Consider the following 19,875-nt stretch of genomic DNA (forward strand, 5'->3'; position numbering starts at 1 on the left):
AGAAGAAAGAGGGAGCTGGAGAGGAGGGAGGAAGAGGGAGGGTGAGAGAGGAAGGAGAGGGAGTGGGAGAGGAGGGAGTGAGAAGAGGGAGTGAGAGGGACAGGAGAGGAGGGAGAGGGACAGCAGGGTGAGGGGGAGGCAGAGGAGGGAGTGGGAGAGGAAGGAGAGTGAGTGGGGGAGGGAGTGGGAGAATGAGAGGGAGAGTAGGGAGAGGAACAGGAGGGAGAGGGAGAGGAGGGAGGGAGAGGAAGAAGCGGGAGTGGGAGAGGGGGAGGATGGAGAGGGACAGGAGGGTGAGGGAGAATGAGAGGAGGGAGAGGGAGCAGGAGAGGGAGTGGGAGAATGAGAGGGAGTGGAAGAATGAGAGGGACACAGGAGGGAGTGGGAGAGAGAGAGGAGGGAGAGTGAGAGGGGGGAGAGGGGGGAGAGGGAGGGGAAGGAGTGGAAGGGAGAGGGAGGGCGTGGGAGAGGACGGACAGGAGGGTGAGGGAGAGGTGGAAGAGGGAGGAGAGGGAGTGGACGGGAGGGAGAGGGAGTTGAAGAATGAGAGGGACACAGGAGGGAGTGGGAGAGGGATGGAGAGGAAGGACAAGGAGAGGGAGCGGGAGAGGAGGGAGGAAGGGGAGGGACACAGGAGGGAGCAGGGGAGGAAGAAGGAGAGGGAGAGAGAGGATGGAGAGGGACAGGAGGGTGAGCGAGAGGGAGAAGGAGAGGAGGGAGTGGGAGAGGGAGGGACAGGAGGGAGAGGCAGAAGAGGGAGGAGAGGAGGGAGTGGGTGAGGGAGAGAAGAAAGAGGGAGCTGGAGAGGAGGGACAGGAGGGAGGAAGAGGGAGGGTGAGAGGGAGAGAGAGAGGAGGGAGAGTGAGAGGGGGGAGAGGAGGGAGGGGGAGGAGGAAGGGGGAGAGGGAGGAGGAGAATGAGAGGAGGGAGTGGGAGAGAGGGAGGGAGGGTGAGAGGGAGAGAGAGGAGGGAGAGGGACACAGGAGGGAGAGAGAGGAGGGAGAGGGAGAGTGAGAGGAGGGAGTGGGAGAATGAGAGGGACACAGGAGGGAGTGGGAGAGGAGAGGTGAGAGGGAGAGGAAGGAGACGGAGTGGGAGAGGAGGGACAGGGAAAGGAAGGAGAGGGACAGGAGGGAGTGGGAGAGGGATGGAGAGGAAGGACAAGGAGAGGGAGCGGGAGAGGAGGGAGGAAGGGGAGGGACACAGGAGGGAGCAGGGGAGGAAGAAGGAGAGGGAGAGAGAGGATGGAGAGGGACAGGAGGGTGAGCGAGAGGGAGAAGGAGAGGAGGGACAGGAGGGAGGAAGAGGGAGGGTGAGAGGGAGAGAGGAGAGAGTGGGAGAGAGAGGGGAGGGAGAGTGAGAGGGGGGAGAGGAGGAAGAGGGAGGGGGAGGAGGAAGGGGGAGAGGGAGGAGGAGAATGAGAGGAGGGAGTGGGAGAGAGGGAGGGAGGGGGAGAGGGACACAGGAGGGAGAGAGAGGAGGGAGAGGGACACAGGAGGGAGAGAGAGGAGGGAGAGGGAGAGTGAGAGGAGGGAGTGGGAGAATGAGAGGGATACAGGAGGGAGTGGGAGAGGAGAGGTGAGAGGGAGAGGAAGGAGACGGAGTGGGAGAGGAGGGACAGGGAAAGGAAGGAGAGGGACAGGAGGGAGTGGGAGAGGGAGGGGAAGGAGAGGACGGACAGGAGGGTGAGGGAGAGGTGGAAGAGGGAGGAGAGGGAGTGGACGGGAGGGAGAGGGAGTTGAAGAATGAGAGGGACACAGGAGGGAGTGGGAGAGGGATGGAGAGGAAGGACAAGGAGAGGGAGCGGGAGAGGAGGGAGGAAGGGGAGGGACACAGGAGGGAGCAGGGGAGGAAGAAGGAGAGGGAGAGAGAGGATGGAGAGGGACAGGAGGGTGAGCGAGAGGGAGAAGGAGAAGGAGAGGAGGGAGTGGGAGAGGGAGAGAAGAAAGAGGGAGCTGGAGAGGAGGGACAGGAGGGAGGAAGAGGGAGGGTGAGAGGGAGAGAGGAGAGAGTGGGAGAGGAAGGGGAGGGAGTGGGAGAGGAAGGAGAGTGAGTGGGGGAGGGAGTGGGAGAATGAGAGGGAGAGTAGGGAGAGGAACAGGAGGGAGAGGGAGAGGAGGGAGGGAGAGGAAGAAGCGGAAGTGGGAGAGGGGGAGGATGGAGAGGGACAGGAGGGTGAGGGAGAATGAGAGGAGGGAGAGGGAGCAGGAGAGGGAGTGGGAGAATGAGAGGGAGTGGAAGAATGAGAGGGACACAGGAGGGAGTGGGAGAGAGAGAGGAGGGAGAGTGAGAGGGGGGAGAGGAGGAAGAGGGAGGGGGAGGAGGAAGGGGGAGAGGGAGGAGGAGAATGAGAGGAGGGAGTGGGAGAGAGGGAGGGAGGGTGAGAGGGAGAGAGAGGAGGGAGAGGGACACAGGAGGGAGCGAGAGGAGGGAGAGGGAGAGTGAGAGGAGGGAGTGGGAGAATGAGAGGGACACAGGAGGGAGTGGGAGAGGAGAGGTGAGAGGGAGAGGAAGGAGACGGAGTGGGAGAGGAGGGACAGGGAAAGGAAGGAGAGGGACAGGAGGGAGTGGGAGAGGGAGGGGAAGGAGTGGAAGGGAGAGGGAGGGCGTGGGAGAGGACGGACAGGAGGGTGAGGGAGAGGTGGAAGAGGGAGGAGAGGGAGTGGACGGGAGGGAGAGGGAGTTGAAGAATGAGAGGGACACAGGAGGGAGTGGGAGAGGGATGGAGAGGAAGGACAAGGAGAGGGAGCGGGAGAGGAGGGAGGAAGGGGAGGGACACAGGAGGGAGCAGGGGAGGAAGAAGGAGAGGGAGAGAGAGGATGGAGAGGGACAGGAGGGTGAGCGAGAGGGAGAAGGAGAAGGAGAGGAGGGAGTGGGAGAGGGAGGGACAGGAGGGAGAGGGAGGAGAGGGAGGAGAGGAGGGAGTGGGTGAGGGAGAGAAGAAAGAGGGAGCTGGAGAGGAGGGACAGGAGGGAGAGGGACAGCAGGGTGAGGGAAAGGCGGGAGAGGGAGGAGAGGGAGAATGAGAGGAGGGGGAGGGAGTGGGAGAGGAGGGAGAGGAAGGACAAGGAGAGGGAGCGGGAGAGGAGTGGGAGAGGAAGAGGAGGGAGTGGGAGAGGGAGGGAGCAGGGGAGGAAGAAGGAGAGGGAGGGAGAGGATGGAGAGGGACAGGAGGGTGAGCGAGAGGGAGAAGGAGAAGGAGAGGAGGGAGTGGGAGAGGGAGGGACAGGAGGGAGAGGCAGAAGAGGGAGGAGAGGAGGGAGTGGGTGAGGGAGAGAAGAAAGAGGGAGCTGGAGAGGAGGGACAGGAGGGAGGAAGAGGGAGGGAGAGAGGAGAGAGTGGGAGAGGAAGGGGAGGGAGTGGGAGAGGGAGTGAGAAGAGGGAGGGGGAGAGAGGTGGGAGAGGGAGTGAGAGGGACAGGAGAGGAGGGAGAGGGACAGCAGGGTGAGGGAGAGGCGGAAGAGGGAGGAGAGGGAGAATGAGAGGAGGGTGAGGGGGAGGCAGAGGAGGGAGTGGGAGAGGAAGGAGAGTGAGTGGGGGAGGGAGTGGGAGAATGAGAGGGAGAGTAGGGAGAGGAACAGGAGGGAGAGGGAGAGGAGGGAGTGGGACAGGCGGGAGAGGGACAGGAGGGTGAGGGAGAATGAGAGGGAGTGGGAGAGGATGGAGAGGGACAGGAGGGAGAGGGAGTGGGAGAGTGAGAGGAAGGAGAGGGAGAGGGAGAGCGCTGGGGGGTGGAGAAGGGCTTCCTGGTGTGTCTTCTTATTAGGACACTAATCCTAGCCAATCAGGCCCTACCATTATAACCTCATTTGACCTTAATCACTTCCTTATAGGCTGCATCTCCAAATACACATGGGGGGTTAGGGCTCCAGCATATGCGCTTGGAGGACACAATTGAGCTCCTAGGAAAGGCGCAGCCTCATGTCCCCACGCAGCCAGCAACACAAAGCCCGTGTGAACAATTAGCTTTTTGGAACCCATTTTCCACTTCTGTCTCCCCTCTCCACCTAACCTGAATGCATTCTATTAAAGGACCATTATGCATTCTATTAAAGGACCATTCGAACATTTATAACCGATCTGCTTAATCTCCCCAAAGCCACACAGACAGACACCCTGCATCCCAGGCACGCATCTGGGTTTGCCGTCAAAGACTGGAAGCTTGGTCTTTGGAGACCCTTTGGACTCTGCGCCGTGAACCCATCCCAACATACACTCATGACAGGCCTCTCGCACAAACATGTCTTTCCTATGTTTCCTACCTCCACACACAGAACAAAGGGAAATGAGATGAAAGCAATGTCGAAAGGAAGCAGAAGACACAGGCCATGGAGACAGCGGGCTGAGCTGGGAAGTGCTTAGAGACAGCATGGGGGTGGGTGACGCGCAAAGCTGAGTCAGTGGCTGACCTTGATGTGGGGTGTTTCTTCCTCACCCGTCACCAGTTGCCGCCCCTCCAGAAGCCGCGCAGACAGAGCAGGTCACCCAGCTGTGTGCCAACTCTAAGTGCCCTTTCACACTGTGCACTTTTCTTAGCCCCGGGCCACTGCCGGCACTGGAGAGGCACCGGAAGGTAGAGAACAGACCAGCGCGGGGATGGGGAAAACTGAGTTCCAGTCCTGACTGGCACAAACCATGCTGCTCTCTGTTCCGTGGTTGCCTGTAAAATATAAGAACAGAACAAAACAGACTCCAGGCTCTTGCCAGCTTTCTAAGTCTCTGTTCTGAATTTGAAAAACAAAGGGAAACTAGGCTAAGAGGCAGCTCTCCAGAACCTGGCCTCCGTAACCTTGGGAGTGGCAGCAGGTGCTGTGCCTATTGCAAGCGACTTGCTCGAAGTATCCGTAAGCTTTCTCGAGTGGGTGAGGCACTCGGAGGCCACCTGGGCCCTGGCATCCTGGAGCCCGGCCAGGTCCGCACGCAGCAGGGGCGGGCGGGCTCAGCTGCCTCTTGCGGAAGCCGCTCACGTTCTCTCGACTTGCCAGCCCATTCTGCTTCCACTGGGTCTTGAGCAAGAGGCCCCATCCCCCTGTCCTTAGGGTGCAAGGAGGGAACATCCTGAACCTGATTACATCCAGCACTGCAGAGAGTGTGGGGCAGTAATGAGCCGTGTAAACGTCTGTATTTCTGTATTACTGGAACCGGCAGGGGAGAGGGACAGAGAAGGCAAACAAAACCAGAACGCAGGGGGATGCTGCCGAGAGACAAACAGACTTCTCACACGTCATCTGTGCAGTTGCAGCAGCGACACAAATAAGTTACATCAAGAGTTAAGTATCGGGAATGGGCACCGCTCCTAGGAATCTTGTCGTTGCTAATGCAACAGCTGGGCTCAGGACTGTTTCCTCAAGGCAAAGCCTCAGCCCCTCAGAGCAGCCAGGAAGAAGGCCTGCCTCTTGGCCCCTGGAAACTATGAGGACAGAATCTATATTTCCTTTTGCTAATGGCCATTCCTCCAGAGTAAATATACATACCAGGCTGGCTCTTCAGACAGGATTTTCCTCAACTGAAGGCAGCTGGACCAGCTCTTCTCATCCTGCACCCTGGGCTTCCCTCACCCAGGGTCCCCCACGGAAAGCTGGTTCACGCCCTGCCCCCCACCTGCACTCCTCTATAAAGGCTCCCAACAGCCCCACCTTTCCCCCAGGTGGCTCCAGGTGAGACCTGAGGGCTGGGTGCAGGAGTTGAATCTCCCCTCCCTTCACCTCCAATCCAGCCCAATCCATGCCTCAGTCTCACGGCCTGCGTCCCCCCGAACACCCAGCCTCCCCTCAGCCCCCCCTGGCCCCCAACGCCCTGCTTCCGCTTCTAGGATGTGACTCGCTGTGCCTTTCTCTTCCCTCTCGGCCTCAATCTGCCTCGAGCCCCTCCACCTTCTGCCCCGGGGGTGGCATTACAGCAAGAGGAGAAGGGTCTTCTGTGTCTTCAGGCATCTGCAAGAGTTGTATCTTAGCCCACCGCTTTGGGTGCTTTAAAATGCAGATTCCTGGGCCTGGTCCCAGACCCATTTCATGAAAACCTCCCGGGATGGTCCTGAGTATGTGCTTTGCAGGCAAGCTCTCCCAGGGAAGCGTAGGCACCCGGGAGCCAGACAGTCTCCGAGCAGCAGTCTGGGGGCTCCCCGGTCCGTGTCCCCAGCACTTGCCTCAATTCTGAGCCACAAGACGCTCTGCTACCTGAATGTCCCAGGGGAATCTCCATCTGTCTCTCCCTGGCATCCCTTCCCTCCTCAAACGTGCACCTTATCTTCTCACCCACTGCCTCACTACAGCCTCCACGGCCGTTCTAACCCTTTCCTCTCCCTCACCCCACACCTGTCAGCCAGCAGGTCGGAGCAAGCAGACACCAGCCCTCCCGCCACTGCTGGGGCAGGGGCCTTGTCTGGCTACGACATTCTCTTACCGGTGGGTGGTCCCCTTGTCTTTGATAATCTCTCTTCAATCTGCCACTTCAGGGCCAGGTGGCCCTTCCCAAACTCAGAATGAACCTGTTCACATCCTGCTGAAAAGAAAACCAAAAAGTTCATTGCAGCTCTGTCATACAGAGTGAAGTCAGAAAGAGAAAGACAAATACCGTATGCTAACACATATATATGGAACCTAAGAAAAAGAAATGTCATGAAGAACCTAGGGGTAAGACAGGAATAAAGACACAGACCTACTGGAGAACAGACTTGAGGATACGGGGAGCGGGAAGGGTGAGCTGTGACAAAGCGAGAGAGAGGCATGGACATGTATACACTACCAAACGTAAGGTAGATAGCTAGTGGGAAGCAGCCGCATAGCACAGGGAGATCAGCTCGGTGCTTTGTGACCCCCTAGAGGGGTGGGATAGGGAGGGTGGGAGGGAGGGAGACGCAAGAGGGAAGAGATATGGGAACATATGTATATGCATAACTGATTCACTTTGTTATAAAGCAGAAACTAACACACCATTGTGAAGCAATTATACCCCAATAAAGATGTTAAAAAAAGAAAACCCTCGAAGGCCTTTCCTGCCTTGAGATCAACCTCCCTCGTGGCCCCAGGTTCCCCACTGCCTTCTCTGCATCCACCATGCTGAACACCCGCCCCGCCCTGCCCGGGATGCCCGATCCTATTGCACAGTCCAGCCTCGACTATGCTGCTTCTGTCCATCAATTCACTGATTCAGTGAATGTTTGTTTCGAGCCTACTGTGTGCCAGGAGTTAGATTTAGGATTTAGGTACCCAGAGGAGGAGGAGGGAGAGGAGGGAGTGGGGGAGGGAGAGGGGGAGGAGGGAGAGGGAGAGGAGACTTCCCAACCTCCTACAAGCAAGTAAATAGACATTTACAATAGAACATAGAATGTAAGTGCTGCACTAGAGCAGAGAAGAAGCTACTAGCTAGTAGGTGTCAGCCAGAAGGGGCTTCAGACAGCTCAGAACCCTTTGAGGTAAGCACGCCTGGAGCTCAGAGAATTTAAGCCATGTGACTGAATCCTTCCCGCAGATAGGAATTCCACTGTAGAAGGACACGTTAACATCCGGTTTTGCACCCAGGTCTGTCTTACCTTAAACCCATGTTTCTTTCTAACCCATAGGTATACTGTCTCTTCCAGTGTGTTGAAGGGTCACAGAGGGAGGCGTTTGCCCTCTTCTCTGCCTGATAAAATTGTACTTACCCTTTAAGCTTCCACTCAACGGTACCCCATCCACTAAGTGTCTCTGAACCCCACTGAAGAATCACTCACCCATCTTTTGGACTCTCTTGGTAGTTTACCCTTAGGCTTATATTTTGTTTGTATTTGTTTCTGCACTAAAGGATATAGCCCTGTATCTCGCAATAGTTATTGACCAGTAAGCACTGGTTGGATTAATAAATATATCTTCCAGTCAATGGGGCATCCGTTACAGCCTCTTACAGGGTAAAACTCCCCACTAACCAAAGGAAGGTCAAATACTCAAAAGGTCTTTAGTCTCCTCCACTGCCCCGCAGGGAAGCCAAGTCAACATTGCTGACACTTTCCCTTGCATTCCAGCCCCCCTTACGTCCCAGTTCTAATTTGAAATTTAGGGTCCCCTCCCGCAGGGTCTTTCTCCCTTGTGAGAAACATCCTGACAGACTGTTTAGGAAGGCGTTCATCAAATGATTTCTTCTTGCAGAGACATCAAAAGCTGCATGTGCCTGTCCATTTCCTGCTGATAACGTATATGATTTTTATTTTCCAAATCCACAATTTAAATCCAGGTGGGAGGGAATGAGTCAGAGAGAAACACCATCGTTTCTGGCTGATGGCAGCAGCCTCATCATTTGTGTTTTCCCCAACCTGCGAAATGCCAACATATTAGGAAAAAATATGCAGACATTTCACATTTCGTTCCTGATGAGGCCCCTTGTCACTGCCTCGCGCCCCTACCCTGCTCCGTCTGAATCACTGACATCTGGCCGTTAGCCTGAGCATTTAGACTTCAACACAGAGCACTCGGGCTGTGCTGATGTCAGCACACGCCCCAGCTTCTGGTTTGGCGCAGACCAAAGCCCTGCTTTTTTCAGGGCTGTGATGAGCTGACTGGTTTGAATTAACCTCTGATGTGAACTTCCTAGGCCTTGGGCTTTGTGGGAGCACAAAGCAGACATGGCTGCCTTCTTGGCTTCTCTATCCGCCTGCCTTCCTGGAGCTGCGAAGCCCCGTTCATCTTCCTTGTAGAACAACACAGGGCCCTGTTTTCTGCTGTAATTAAAGACAATGAAGGAAAAGCTCCCTTTGAAGGGGAAAGATGCACCTTCATCAGCCGGCGCTGCTGAAAATAGGTTTACGTTTCCCCAACAAGTGTAACACACACATCCTCTAATTAGATTTCCTCGCTCCTCTTTTAATCACCAAAAACATCATTATCCTTTTGGTTCCTCATTAGGAAGGTCACATAGTTCACATTCATATTTATAAAACCCATACAAATTTCAGAACAAAACTGTATCTTAGACTTCAGATGCCTCCTTGATCTCACTGCGCTATCACCAAGTTCAACTCAGCTGCGGGTTTTTATTTTTCTCTTTTCTTTCCTTCATGTGATCACCCTACCGCCTGCTATTTTAGTAGGATTACAGCAACACTCTGCTTTCGAACTTCTTGCTGAAGAACTGTGCATGCCTTATTTTCGTTGCAATCATGGAAAGGAAAAGGGTGACATTTCAATACCTTTCTCGCTTGTTATGGACCCTCCATTTTTAAGCTTCACAATCTCTTGTGAGGCAGGAGCCTCATCAGTAAACTTATATAGTTTTCTGGGAGCTCTGCGCTGAGTTTGGGTACTTTGATTTTCAAAATCTGTTCTTCCAGAGGGTGACCAGCCAGCCCATGAGCGCAGCAGCAAACCCTTACTTCCTGGAGAGCTAGGCCTGCAGGTTAATTCTATGCTAAACCCTCAACCAAATTTGCTTTTTAAAAATGGGTAGTATATTTAATTTAACAAAGTAGTAGCTTCTACAAAGCGGACTTTATTTTACTCATTTGTCTGTTTGCCTCTTTCTTTATTTACTGTCTTACGGCTGCTGGGCCTCACACGTGGCCATACCATAAAATCTTCCCTCCGGCCCAGAGTACACATACTGATTGATTGACCTTTGTGACACTTACCATTTCTGGAATTTATCTCTTGATCATTTCTGTCTCTTTATCTCTTCTTTCTGTGTGCTGAGGGCTAACTTATTTTGGTCTGCATAGGTCCTCAAGGTATTTAGTTGTCATTGTTGTCATTCACAGTTGGTTTCGTGGCTTTGTGTCATCATATGAGCTTTTCAAAGATGCTCCACTTCAGGAAAGAAGGAAGCAATACGTTTTTAGCGTTGAGGAAGGGCAAAGGAGCGGCTGGAATGAGGGGAAAGGGCATAATTACACGTTCTCACTTTTAGTTTATCCCTGAAAAATATTTAATTAAGGCTGATGTTTGTAAGAGCTCTTCTTTTAGACTGAGTCACTGTTAACCATAACTAAAGATTTCTTGAATGTGGTGCTTGCCCACAGAAAGAGCCGGGCTTCTACATGCGCTTCCTCAGAATAACTGGTCTTCTCTGGGAAGCCTTTACCTGTGGTAGGAGCCACATCAGGTCTTGTCAGGAGAGACCAGTCACTTGCTAAGCCAGAGCCACGTTTGCTTTCAGTGGGTGTTTGGCAATTATCTTTAAGAATTCAGTATACACAGGGTCTCTTTATTTAGAGCAGGAGCCCCACAAAAGGTACGATTTTAGAGACTAGCAGTTATGGTCCTGGTTCTAATCCACCCAACTGTTATTCATCCTTTACTTATACTCAGTGGTTTCATGTATCATCTTCACTCATCCTCAGAGAACCCTGCAAGTATACAGAAAACCACCTCCGCACATATCTTATACATTAAAAAAAAAAAATGTTTGAGAGCAGTTAACCGTCTCCTCTGAAGTCATCCTGCGAGTGACTAGCGGAGCCAGAATTCACATTCAGTTCTCCCTGATTCCTGAATTCACTCCTCTTAGACAGGCAGGGTGCTCCTGAGATGAAAGGGAGGTTGGATTATTTTATTCCAAAGGACTTTCTTCTCAGAGTCTGTGAGGGCTTAAAACATATTTGTGTTTCTTTATTGATTTAGACTAGGACAGAGGAATTCTAGGTCCTAATGGAGGATAGGGGGACTTCCCTGGTGGTCTAGTGGTTAATTCTCCGAGCTTCCACTTCAAGGGCCACGGGTTCGATCCCTGGTCGGGGAACTAAGATCCTGCAGGCAGTGTAGCGCAGCCAAAATAAAAAAAAAACAACTAATGGAAGATAGGGTGTGTGCAGGCAGAGGCTGTGCCTGTCTTCCTCTTTGGAACAGAGCCTGACACATGAAAGCACCAGCACACGTTTGTTGAGTGGGCGGCATGGCTTCCGAGGCCAGCGTGGGGTCTGCTTCCCTCACAGACTGGTCCTTTGCGCTTGGCCTTGCCACAGAGCATGGCTTTGGACCTCTCATTGCCCTGCCCAGTGCCCCACACCCTCCTCCTAGGCCCTAATGGCTGGAGGTCTCTCTCACCCATCTCACCTCTTCATTCTCACCTACCAAAACCCAGCTCAGGTTCAACGTATTTGGAAAAGGTCGAAACAAGCCAGTATTAGCCTCAACTAACAAGTGGAAGGTAGGGGGTATGGACCCACCAGAGCAGCCCTTCCCACGATCACATGACTACTTCCTACCAGACACTGTCCTAATCCCTCCAGTCCTTCATCCTGAAAACTCCACGTTATTACCCCCATTTCCAAGGAGAAAACTGCAAGTGCTTTGTCTGAGATCACAGAGCTGGCAAGCCGCAGAGTCGGGATTTAAGCCCAAATTGGTCTGAAGCCAAAGTCCCAAGCGTCGGCTGCACGTTTACATTGGTCAGAGGCTTTACCCCAAAGGGTTTAGGGCTGCAAAGACAGAGCGGCGAGGCCAAGGCAGGGCAGATGCATACAGTAATCATGGGACCACACCAGGTCACTACAGCAGCAATCCACTGCTGCTTCTGTATTAAAGCACAAAGAACATTTGCATAATCAGGTGAGTGGCCTTAGCATACAGAAAGCCTATGGGAGAGACCCAACCCAGATTCTTTTTTTCCCCTCATCTCCAGTAGGATCAGGCTTACCTTGAAGATGCCATTAAAGAATCAGTTCAGGGCTTCCCTGGTGGCGCAGTGGTTGGGAGTCCGCCTGCCGATGCAGGGGACACGGGTTCATGCCCCGGTCCAGGAAGATCCCACATGCCGCAGAGCGGCTGGGCCCGTGAGCCATGGCCGCTGAGCCTGCGCGTCCGGAGCCTGTGCTCCGCAACGGGAGAAGCCACAGCAGTGAGAGGCCCGCATACTGCAAAAAAAAAAAAAAGAATCAGTTCATCGCTGATGGCCTTTGTCTTACATTCCTCCAACATGCAATATGGTACACGGACGTGAGCCACTCTCTCCCGGCTTTGAACAAAGCCCGAGAGCCTTCCTGTAGACCCCTCGCTTCCTGTAGACCCAACTGCCAAATCTCAAGTGTGTCCAGGGTCCACAGGAGGAGAGCACAGCTAGTTTAATCTCTGTCCTAGTAGATGAGGTAAGCGCTTTGGCCAGAATAGCTCAGCCCTTTCTCATACACTGATTGGCCAAAGGCCACTGACGATAAATTGCCGTGTCATCTGATGCTTAAAGCAGGGCTTATAATACCTGCTAAGGAGTAAAATTTCCTGAAAATGCATAGAAAATGAGGCTGTAGAAAAGGAAACTTTAGGGTCCAGGAATGTTTGGGGCCCTCCTGCTGTCTCAGGAGATGGCATGCTGGGTGCAGAAGGCAGGAGTGTGATGGCTTTGCACCACTGGAAAAGGCCATCTGGCTGCTCCCCAGCTGTCCCTTCTGGGACCAGATGCAGAGTTTGCAGCCATTCAGTAACTCAGGCTACTAAGGAGAAGAGCTCAGAGGTCATCCCTCCCAGCCTCCTCTCACTGCAGGTGGGAGAACCAAGGCCAGAGAGGAGCTGGCACTCAGCTAAGGAAGCAGCAGAGTCACATGGAGAAACTGGGTCTCCAGATCCCCAGGCCATTATTCCATGATGCCGTGGCCTCTGAAAAACATGCGCAAAGGACTGTTCTCCACAGAGAGGAAGTAAGAGTTGTGATACTCAAGGGCACCAACCCTGCAGACAGAGTGACTCGGTTCTAACCCAGCTCTGGGTGTACTGTCTCATGTGGCCACAGGCAGGGTACTTACCTGCTCTGCTTCTCAATTCCCCATCTATAAAACAGGAATGCCATAGGGTTTCATACGGATAAAATGGATTAGATGTTCAGCATTTAGAGTCATGTTTGGCACACAGAAAGCACCATCTAAGTATGCCTTATCTCACCCCCCAAGCGGGCTGAGCAGGCTCTATGCCTACCGAGGCCCCTCAGAGTTCCACTCCTTGGAGAACTCAGCTGAAGCGAGCTGAGGCTGTAACACCCCTGCCTAAGCAGCATGAACATCTTCCTGGCACTGCGACCTCCCATCTTGATGATTCTTCCTCCTTCCTTCCCTGCAGCTCGCACTGCTTTGTCTTCCTAATACTCCTAATACTTCCGCATACTCCGCGTGCTGGTAGCATGACATCCCCAGAAATGCTAAGCCCACTGGTAGAACTTGGAATAAAGTGACTCCTAAACTAAAGGCCTCTGTCTGTCTAGAATGGAGCCCATTCAGTTGCTTCCTAAGTTGATATCAATATAATGAATTAGACACACACACATGCATACATATATATATAACTAGTGAATATATATCATATATATAATATATACTTTAAATATTCTTTACAAAAACATATGGGTCTCATACATCTGTGTTGCCCATTTCCTTTTAAACTCACTTAAAAATCTAAATCACTCATCTTTTGCAGAAGACAACATAGGGAATTACCTCGGGCTTCAAACTGGGCCTTTTCCAACTCAGCACATTCCGTAGGCCAGTACAGTTCCTAGGATATATGCCTGGACTGAGGGGCCTCAGAGTCAGGCTACTTTCTATAAATATTTATGAAGCTGTCGTGGGGACCACAGCAATGGGCTAAGGACTGGACTCTGCCCTTATCTGCAAATACTCTATAACAAAAGTACAGAAAACTATGAACAAGACTCTCGACCTATCGAGTAAATATGAATTTTTAGTAAACAGAGAATTGTACTGTAAATCAGAGGAAGAAAAGGAATCCTGTTGAGATCCCTGGGGTGGGAACAGGTGGATGCCAGCTGCTGGCGTGAGAGGACCATCCATTCCCAGGCTGACAGCATCACCGCCCGCCCAGCAAGCCACATGACCTGGCTCCTGTCTGAGGAGACCCTGCACCACTGAGGCTTTTTTCAGTAGTAAAGTTATTTCCAACAAGCCAATTTACTAGTAAAGGAGGTGATGAAGCCCTGTTTCTTGCCTGTCACTCCATCCCTTTGTCACTGGCCCTACAGGGTTGCTTCTGATCCCTTGACTAACACTTAGTTTTGCTTTCCCCGGAATACTCTCTGCTCCCTGCTCGCTGGCTACTCTGGTCTTGCTTATGACCCTAAATTCTGATGCTGGTAAATAAAGGTGATGGAGGAATACAGGGGCAGAGGTGGACACTCAGCCTTCCACCCTGGGCCCTCGGAACAGGCAAGGCGATCCCAGTGCACGTGGTTTGTCTTCTCAAGGATGCAGATGAAGGGAAAGGAATCGCACCTGTGATTCTGTGGTCTTATTTCACAGCGGAACGTGAGGGTTTCACGAGGGCTGTGTAAAAGGGCCAGAGAGAGGGAAGAAGAAAGAGGTTGAGGGAGAGCCCTGCCAGGCAGGGGCGTAAGGTGGCCGTTGGGTCTGAGAACGGGGGTCGTCTTTGTCACCTCTGGAGACGCATCTCTGACTGCTGGGATAAACCCAACCATGGTCTTTCAAACTCTGGGTGTACGTATTCATTCTTCCTCAGCGGCTTTGGGAGACGCCGCCCCAGTATCCCAGTCACACCAGATGAAAAGCCAGCCACATCAACACCTAGACTCCTGTGTTTCACAAAATCTTCTCTTCCTCTCCTTCCTCCTCCCACCTCTTCCCTCCACTCTGAGCCTCATCCCTCTCCCTGCCCTCCCAGCCCTGTCTGTTCTGGACACGATTTCCAAGGAGAGCACACAGGTAGAGGCGCTGCTTACAAAGACCCTGCCCTGCCCTGTCGGCCCGCACGTGTAACCACTCCCTCCGTCTGCCTCTTTCAGTTTTAAAGCCCAGTCTGAGAGCAGGCTGTGGTCCGGGCACCCCAGCAACAAGTCCCTTTGCGTTTCTCCCGGCGGGTGCTTTCCATTTACGCAGACTCGGAAGGGTCACTGGTGGGTGGGAGCTGCCCACGGAGAAGCATGTTTATGCGGTGCTTGTCACGGGATAAGGATGGTGCCCTCTGGGTGTGCGCTAATGGGTCTGTCTCTCTTTCTCCCACACAGGGCCTGGAGCTGTCATTGATGGTGTAAACTCGGCCTCTAGAGCACTGGCTTGCCTCTGGCTATCAGGGACCCTCTTTGCCCACTTCTTCATCAAGTTTTGATAAGAAACCTTAGGTCTTCTGAGCAACGCCTGCTTCTCCATATCACAGACTTTACCTACACTGCGGAGAGCAAACCAGTTTGGGCTTCTTTTTGTTTGTTTCTGTTCTTCTTGATTTGATTTTCTCTTTGGTTGGTTGGTCTGTTTGTTTGATTTTTCTATCCAGTTTGAATGAGTGGGGTTGGGGGGGAGGGGTGTGCAGGGTTCTACCATGTGTAGGATAATCATTCATTGGTGTGTCCAAAAATGGAATCTGTTCCTCTCCCTTGGCCCTTCCCTTTCCTCTGCCTTCCCGACACCATCACCACCAGCCCTGCCCCCCCCAGTACACCATAAGCTCCATCTGGGCAGAAAATGTGCCTCGTGATAAACACCCTGAAGACACAACTTCACGTATGATGTAGTGCACAGCGAGAATTACATCCAAGTGTCCTATTAGCTGCATCTTCTAAGCTTTGGACCATTTTCCTGACTATAATGTACCTATCACTCCTTCCATGTTTATTATTGTCTAACTACACGAGGGTTCACATCCTTTCTTTCTGGGAAGGTCTCTCTCTAAATCTATATGAAACATTGCCATCTTTCCAGCCATTCTGCCCTATCTGCTTTCTCTACCAGCTACAGGGATTTAGGGATAGGCACACAACCCAAAACTAAACATTCAGAAGTCATGTGACCGAATAAAGGGGGAAGCATTCTGAGGATGGTACTTCTCTCAAAAACATGCTGTCCAGGTCATAAACAATGATCTGTAGATGGCTGATAATTTAGGTTTTATCAAGCTCTCTATGAAAGTAATCATATGGTTATCCATCTACTCAACTGTCCGATTGATCGTTCCATCCACTTACCTACCCACCCATCTTCTTCTCTAGCAATCTATTTACTTTATCGGTCTGTCAAGGTAATCATCTAGCACATCTATGTCTTTGTTTCTTTCCCCACTCTTCACTCTCAATCCATCACCACATTAATCTCTAACCATATTGTGTCTATTCCACTGGATTCATGTCTCCTCTACCTTCTGCAGATATTGGCATCTTCAAAATGACCTATATCAGCTTCTCATGCGAAAGCCAATGATCTCACAGGCTAACAACATAGAAAGGCAACATGTCATGGACTGTCTGGAATGTGCTAGCCCATCTACCCAAAGTAGATACTGGTAAGAGATGGACAAAAGTAGCAATCGAATGGTCGGTCACTCACTCTTCCCAGCAGAGACTGTGTATTGAGAAACACCTTCTTGGGAAGCAGATAAGCCTTGGCAAAGCCTCGAGGAGTATCGTGTTTTTTCTTTCTTACCGGAAGGACAAGGTGCCAAAATTCATGTTTCTCTCAGCCTTTCAAGAAAGTGCATGTCAGGAAGCTATGGGACTGTGCTTAATAGCAAGAAAGTGAGAGAGAAAACACAGCTCTGTCTCTGCAGTGTGAAGAGAGCCGTCCACCTGAGTGGGATGACTTCTGCTATTGTCTCCTCTCTGCTCCAGTTTTGGTTTCATCTGTTTGAAAACTATCCAGTAAAAAGCTGATGGAAGCCAATTACATGGCGGGTGTGTTGACAACGCTGGTATATGTTTCAGGAAGCTCTTCTGAGCTGAGGGCACTTGAGCAACTGACAGTTTCCAAGCACTTGATTAACACAACACTGCAAACAGAAGGGGAAAGTGACACACCATTTCCTCGGATACAGACTGCTTCTCCAGGAGCTTTGGGGAAGGATGCCCTCAGCTCTCCATGTTCAGAGCAGATCTTTCCAGAACACAAAGAAGAGCTGACCTGATCTTTCTGTATTGTCTCCTGGGACAAGAAGGACTCAGCCGGCAAGTGTGCCAGGGTTGCAAGAGAATGGCATTGGAAACCTGCAGGGCTGTGCCCTTGTCCCGTGCTGCAGGGAGTGACCTGCTGAGGATAAGAAGGAACATCGACAGTGACTGTCTCACAGACCCGCTGGAGACCCGCTGGAAAACTCTTTCAGCTCCACAGTCTAAAACGTGAGAGATACCAGCTGCACAGAGTTCCGTTCCTTCGATGCTTAATTGATCTGCTTCCTCTGAAATGTGGCCTCTTTGTTTTTGTCCGTTATAGCACATGAACATGACGTACACAGTGGAGAAACACACACACACACACACACACACACACGTAGGCTGTTTTGGCGTACAAAAAGCTGGGCGCTTCCGTAAGAGAGCTGGCGTGTGAATGAAATTAATATTACACTTTCCAGCTGTAAATAGACATCTGCATTTCCCACGGAGCTGCCAGGAGCCAGACTGGGGGAACGTAAATGCTGTGCCAAAAGCAGTGTGTGGATTTCAAGTTCCAGGGACAGTCGAGAACAGGCGTGGAGTCAGAATTACAGGTCGGACATCAGCGTTTCAGACCTGTCACCACACGGGGCTCCTGGAGCGGGGCTGGTGTCAGACGCTGAAGGAGTGTTTAACGTGTCATTTGAATGTTCTGCTGGTAATACGCTTGTTCCTTTGGAGTAACAAGTGTGGAGGCTGTGGAGACGGTACCGTCTTGGAGAACGCGGTGCTTGAAATGGACAAGCTGGGCATATTCCTCACTCCGGGACTTGATCTAGAGGAAGGCGCCCGTCCTCCTTCAGCCAGGAGGATCCAGAACCTTCCCAGCACAATGAGCCTGGGTCTCAGACTCTCTGTGGGACTCCGTGCAGCCTCTTCCACTGGCTACTGGGAAGCGTGTCTGGTAGTTACTGGTTCCAGCCCTGTTTCAGAGGGAAAAACGCCTGCCGTTAATCCTCACCTATCTGGGATAAAGGTGGCCAAGGAAACAAGACCCAAGGAAACGGGCCAGTGGGAAAGAAAACCCTTCTGCACAACAGACGTGCCCCAGCTGCTGGGTTGTTTGGGCTCCTTTGATAGGACAGGAGCTGTTACCCAGCATCTTGAAGCATAGAGAGCAGCAAACGCTTACTAAAGACAGTATCCATGCTCACTGTACACATGGCAGGCGGATAGATAAGGCCTGCTGGAGAGATTTTTTTCGAGATGCCAGTGATGGGGCCGGGGCTTAGGGGAGAGGAGGAAAAAATGAGTTATCAAGTCTCTGAGGACGTGTGGCTCTTCATAGGTTTTGCACGTGGGAAGGAAACCGAATAAGGCTTATCAGGAAATCAGGTGAGAGGAACTCAGCTATGTAGGTACTCTGAAACCCTCCCCCTTCCAAGACCAAGTTCATATGTATTCCCACCAAAGTAATTCCAGTGCCAGCGCTAGTGTTAAGGCCCTGGCCAAGCTTGTTTCTCAGTAGTTTAATGTCAAGTGCCTGATACAGTCTTCTGCAAGTTGAAGAAAATGCGTTTAGTTTTTCTCATTCTTGTTTTAACTGGGGGAGGGAGGCCATACAGGCGAGTGGTGGTCAAAACGTGCACCTGTTTTATACAGAGAGATGACGTGTGGCTGTTCTGCTCTAGTTGTACTCAACTGAACAGAAGGGAAGTGCAGGCTGTGTATCACAGAGAGGCCTGGGGCTCTTTCTTCTGAAACCCATGCCTCACGCTAGACAATCCATTTCACGGGTTGGTCAGTTAGTTCTCAGAACCTGGGTGGGAAGTGTCCTCTGGGAGTCGGGACAAGTCCACAGCCAAGGATGAGTTCAAGGATGTGTCTCTGCACCAATCCAGCAACTTGCTCTCCACATGGAGGAGTTGGTGACCTCTACTTATGCCGGGAAAAGTCACGTGAGAAGAGTAGAGAACCTTAAAGTGGGCGGCCCGTCTCCAGGAGAGCTTGTCAACCGCGGTGCATCAGGCGTGGCTGTAGATTGGTGGGTACTTCCAGTGCCAAGGGAAGGTTTTCTCCTCTGTGGCTGTCTGTGGATGCTATCCGTAGGAGGGGAGGGATGGGGCCGTGTCATCTTTTCCAATCTGACCCTGAGTCCTCACCAGAGAAAAACTGGCTTTGTCATACCTGGAACCAGCCCCCCTTCCCCCCCCCAAAAAACCTCCACAGGATTAAAAACAAAAAACAAAAACAAAATTTAATCTCTTTGGAATTCAAGAAAGTAGGGGAAGCAGCATAAAATGTTTCTAGTTGGCAAAATTCATTTTTTTTTCTTTTTCTCCAAAAATGAGGATCGCTTGCCTTCGTTTTGCACGAGCCCTCGTCCTAGAAACTGATGCCCAACTGCCTCCCCGCCTACTCTTCAAAACTACCTTGTTTATTTTATTTTAAGACAAATAAGTTGGAGCGGTTGCAGTAAAACTTCACAGGTGTGTAGCTGGGAAGGCAACATTTTCAAAAAATACCGTATGATGAGAACTCCTAATCATCACTAACAGCCAACAATAAAGATGCCAGTCTCATTTCCCTCATTTCTTGAGAGAAGAGAAGTAAATGAAAGGAGGAAGAAATAGATATGCAATTAAAAGATGTGGCAAAAAGAGAGAGCTGAACCAGTGCAATGTAGCCTTCAGGTGCAGAACACTGGCGGTCCACGAGGATGCAGAGTGGACCCAATTAGACACGATTGTCATCAGCCTGAAAGTAGCCAGTGAAGCCTAATTTCCCATATTTTAAAAGACATTCCATTTTGTTTCTTTCAACAGTGCCCTTTTACAGGCACAGGGTTGTTTCAGTTGTTCCATGGCCCTGAGCGGGGAAGGGAAGATGGTGAACCCTCTACTCTTTTTCTGGGGGGCCGCATTCTACGCTATTGGCAGATTTATAATGATATCAATCACAGCAATGATAAGTAATAAAAGCTGCCCTGTGTTAATTAAAGGGAGCTTTTTAAATCATTCAGAACCTTTTGTGACATGTAAAGTGCAGTTGTGAGGAATGTGTGGGTGTACGAACATGTATCTGTCAAGTTCAGAGTCC

The 19,875-nt window shown here is 51.6% G+C and overlaps 1 protein-coding gene across 3 annotated transcripts in view; it reads left to right on the top strand.

Moving 5' to 3' along the window:
* Nucleotides 1-15,161, top strand: part of OPCML (opioid binding protein/cell adhesion molecule like) — a 502,991-nt gene extending 487,830 nt beyond the window's left edge. For all 3 annotated transcript variants that reach the window (XM_060017094.1, XM_060017093.1, XM_060017095.1), the window contains one exon: nt 14,926-15,161. In XM_060017094.1, coding sequence (XP_059873077.1) covers nt 14,926-15,026 — 101 coding nt within the window. In that variant the 3' untranslated portion in view covers nt 15,027-15,161. The remainder of the gene's footprint in view (nt 1-14,925) is intronic.
* Nucleotides 15,162-19,875: the final 4,714 nt, after the last annotated feature.

This window comes from Delphinus delphis, chromosome 8 (genome assembly GCF_949987515.2).
Source record: "Delphinus delphis chromosome 8, mDelDel1.2, whole genome shotgun sequence".
NCBI lineage: Eukaryota > Metazoa > Chordata > Mammalia > Artiodactyla > Delphinidae > Delphinus > Delphinus delphis.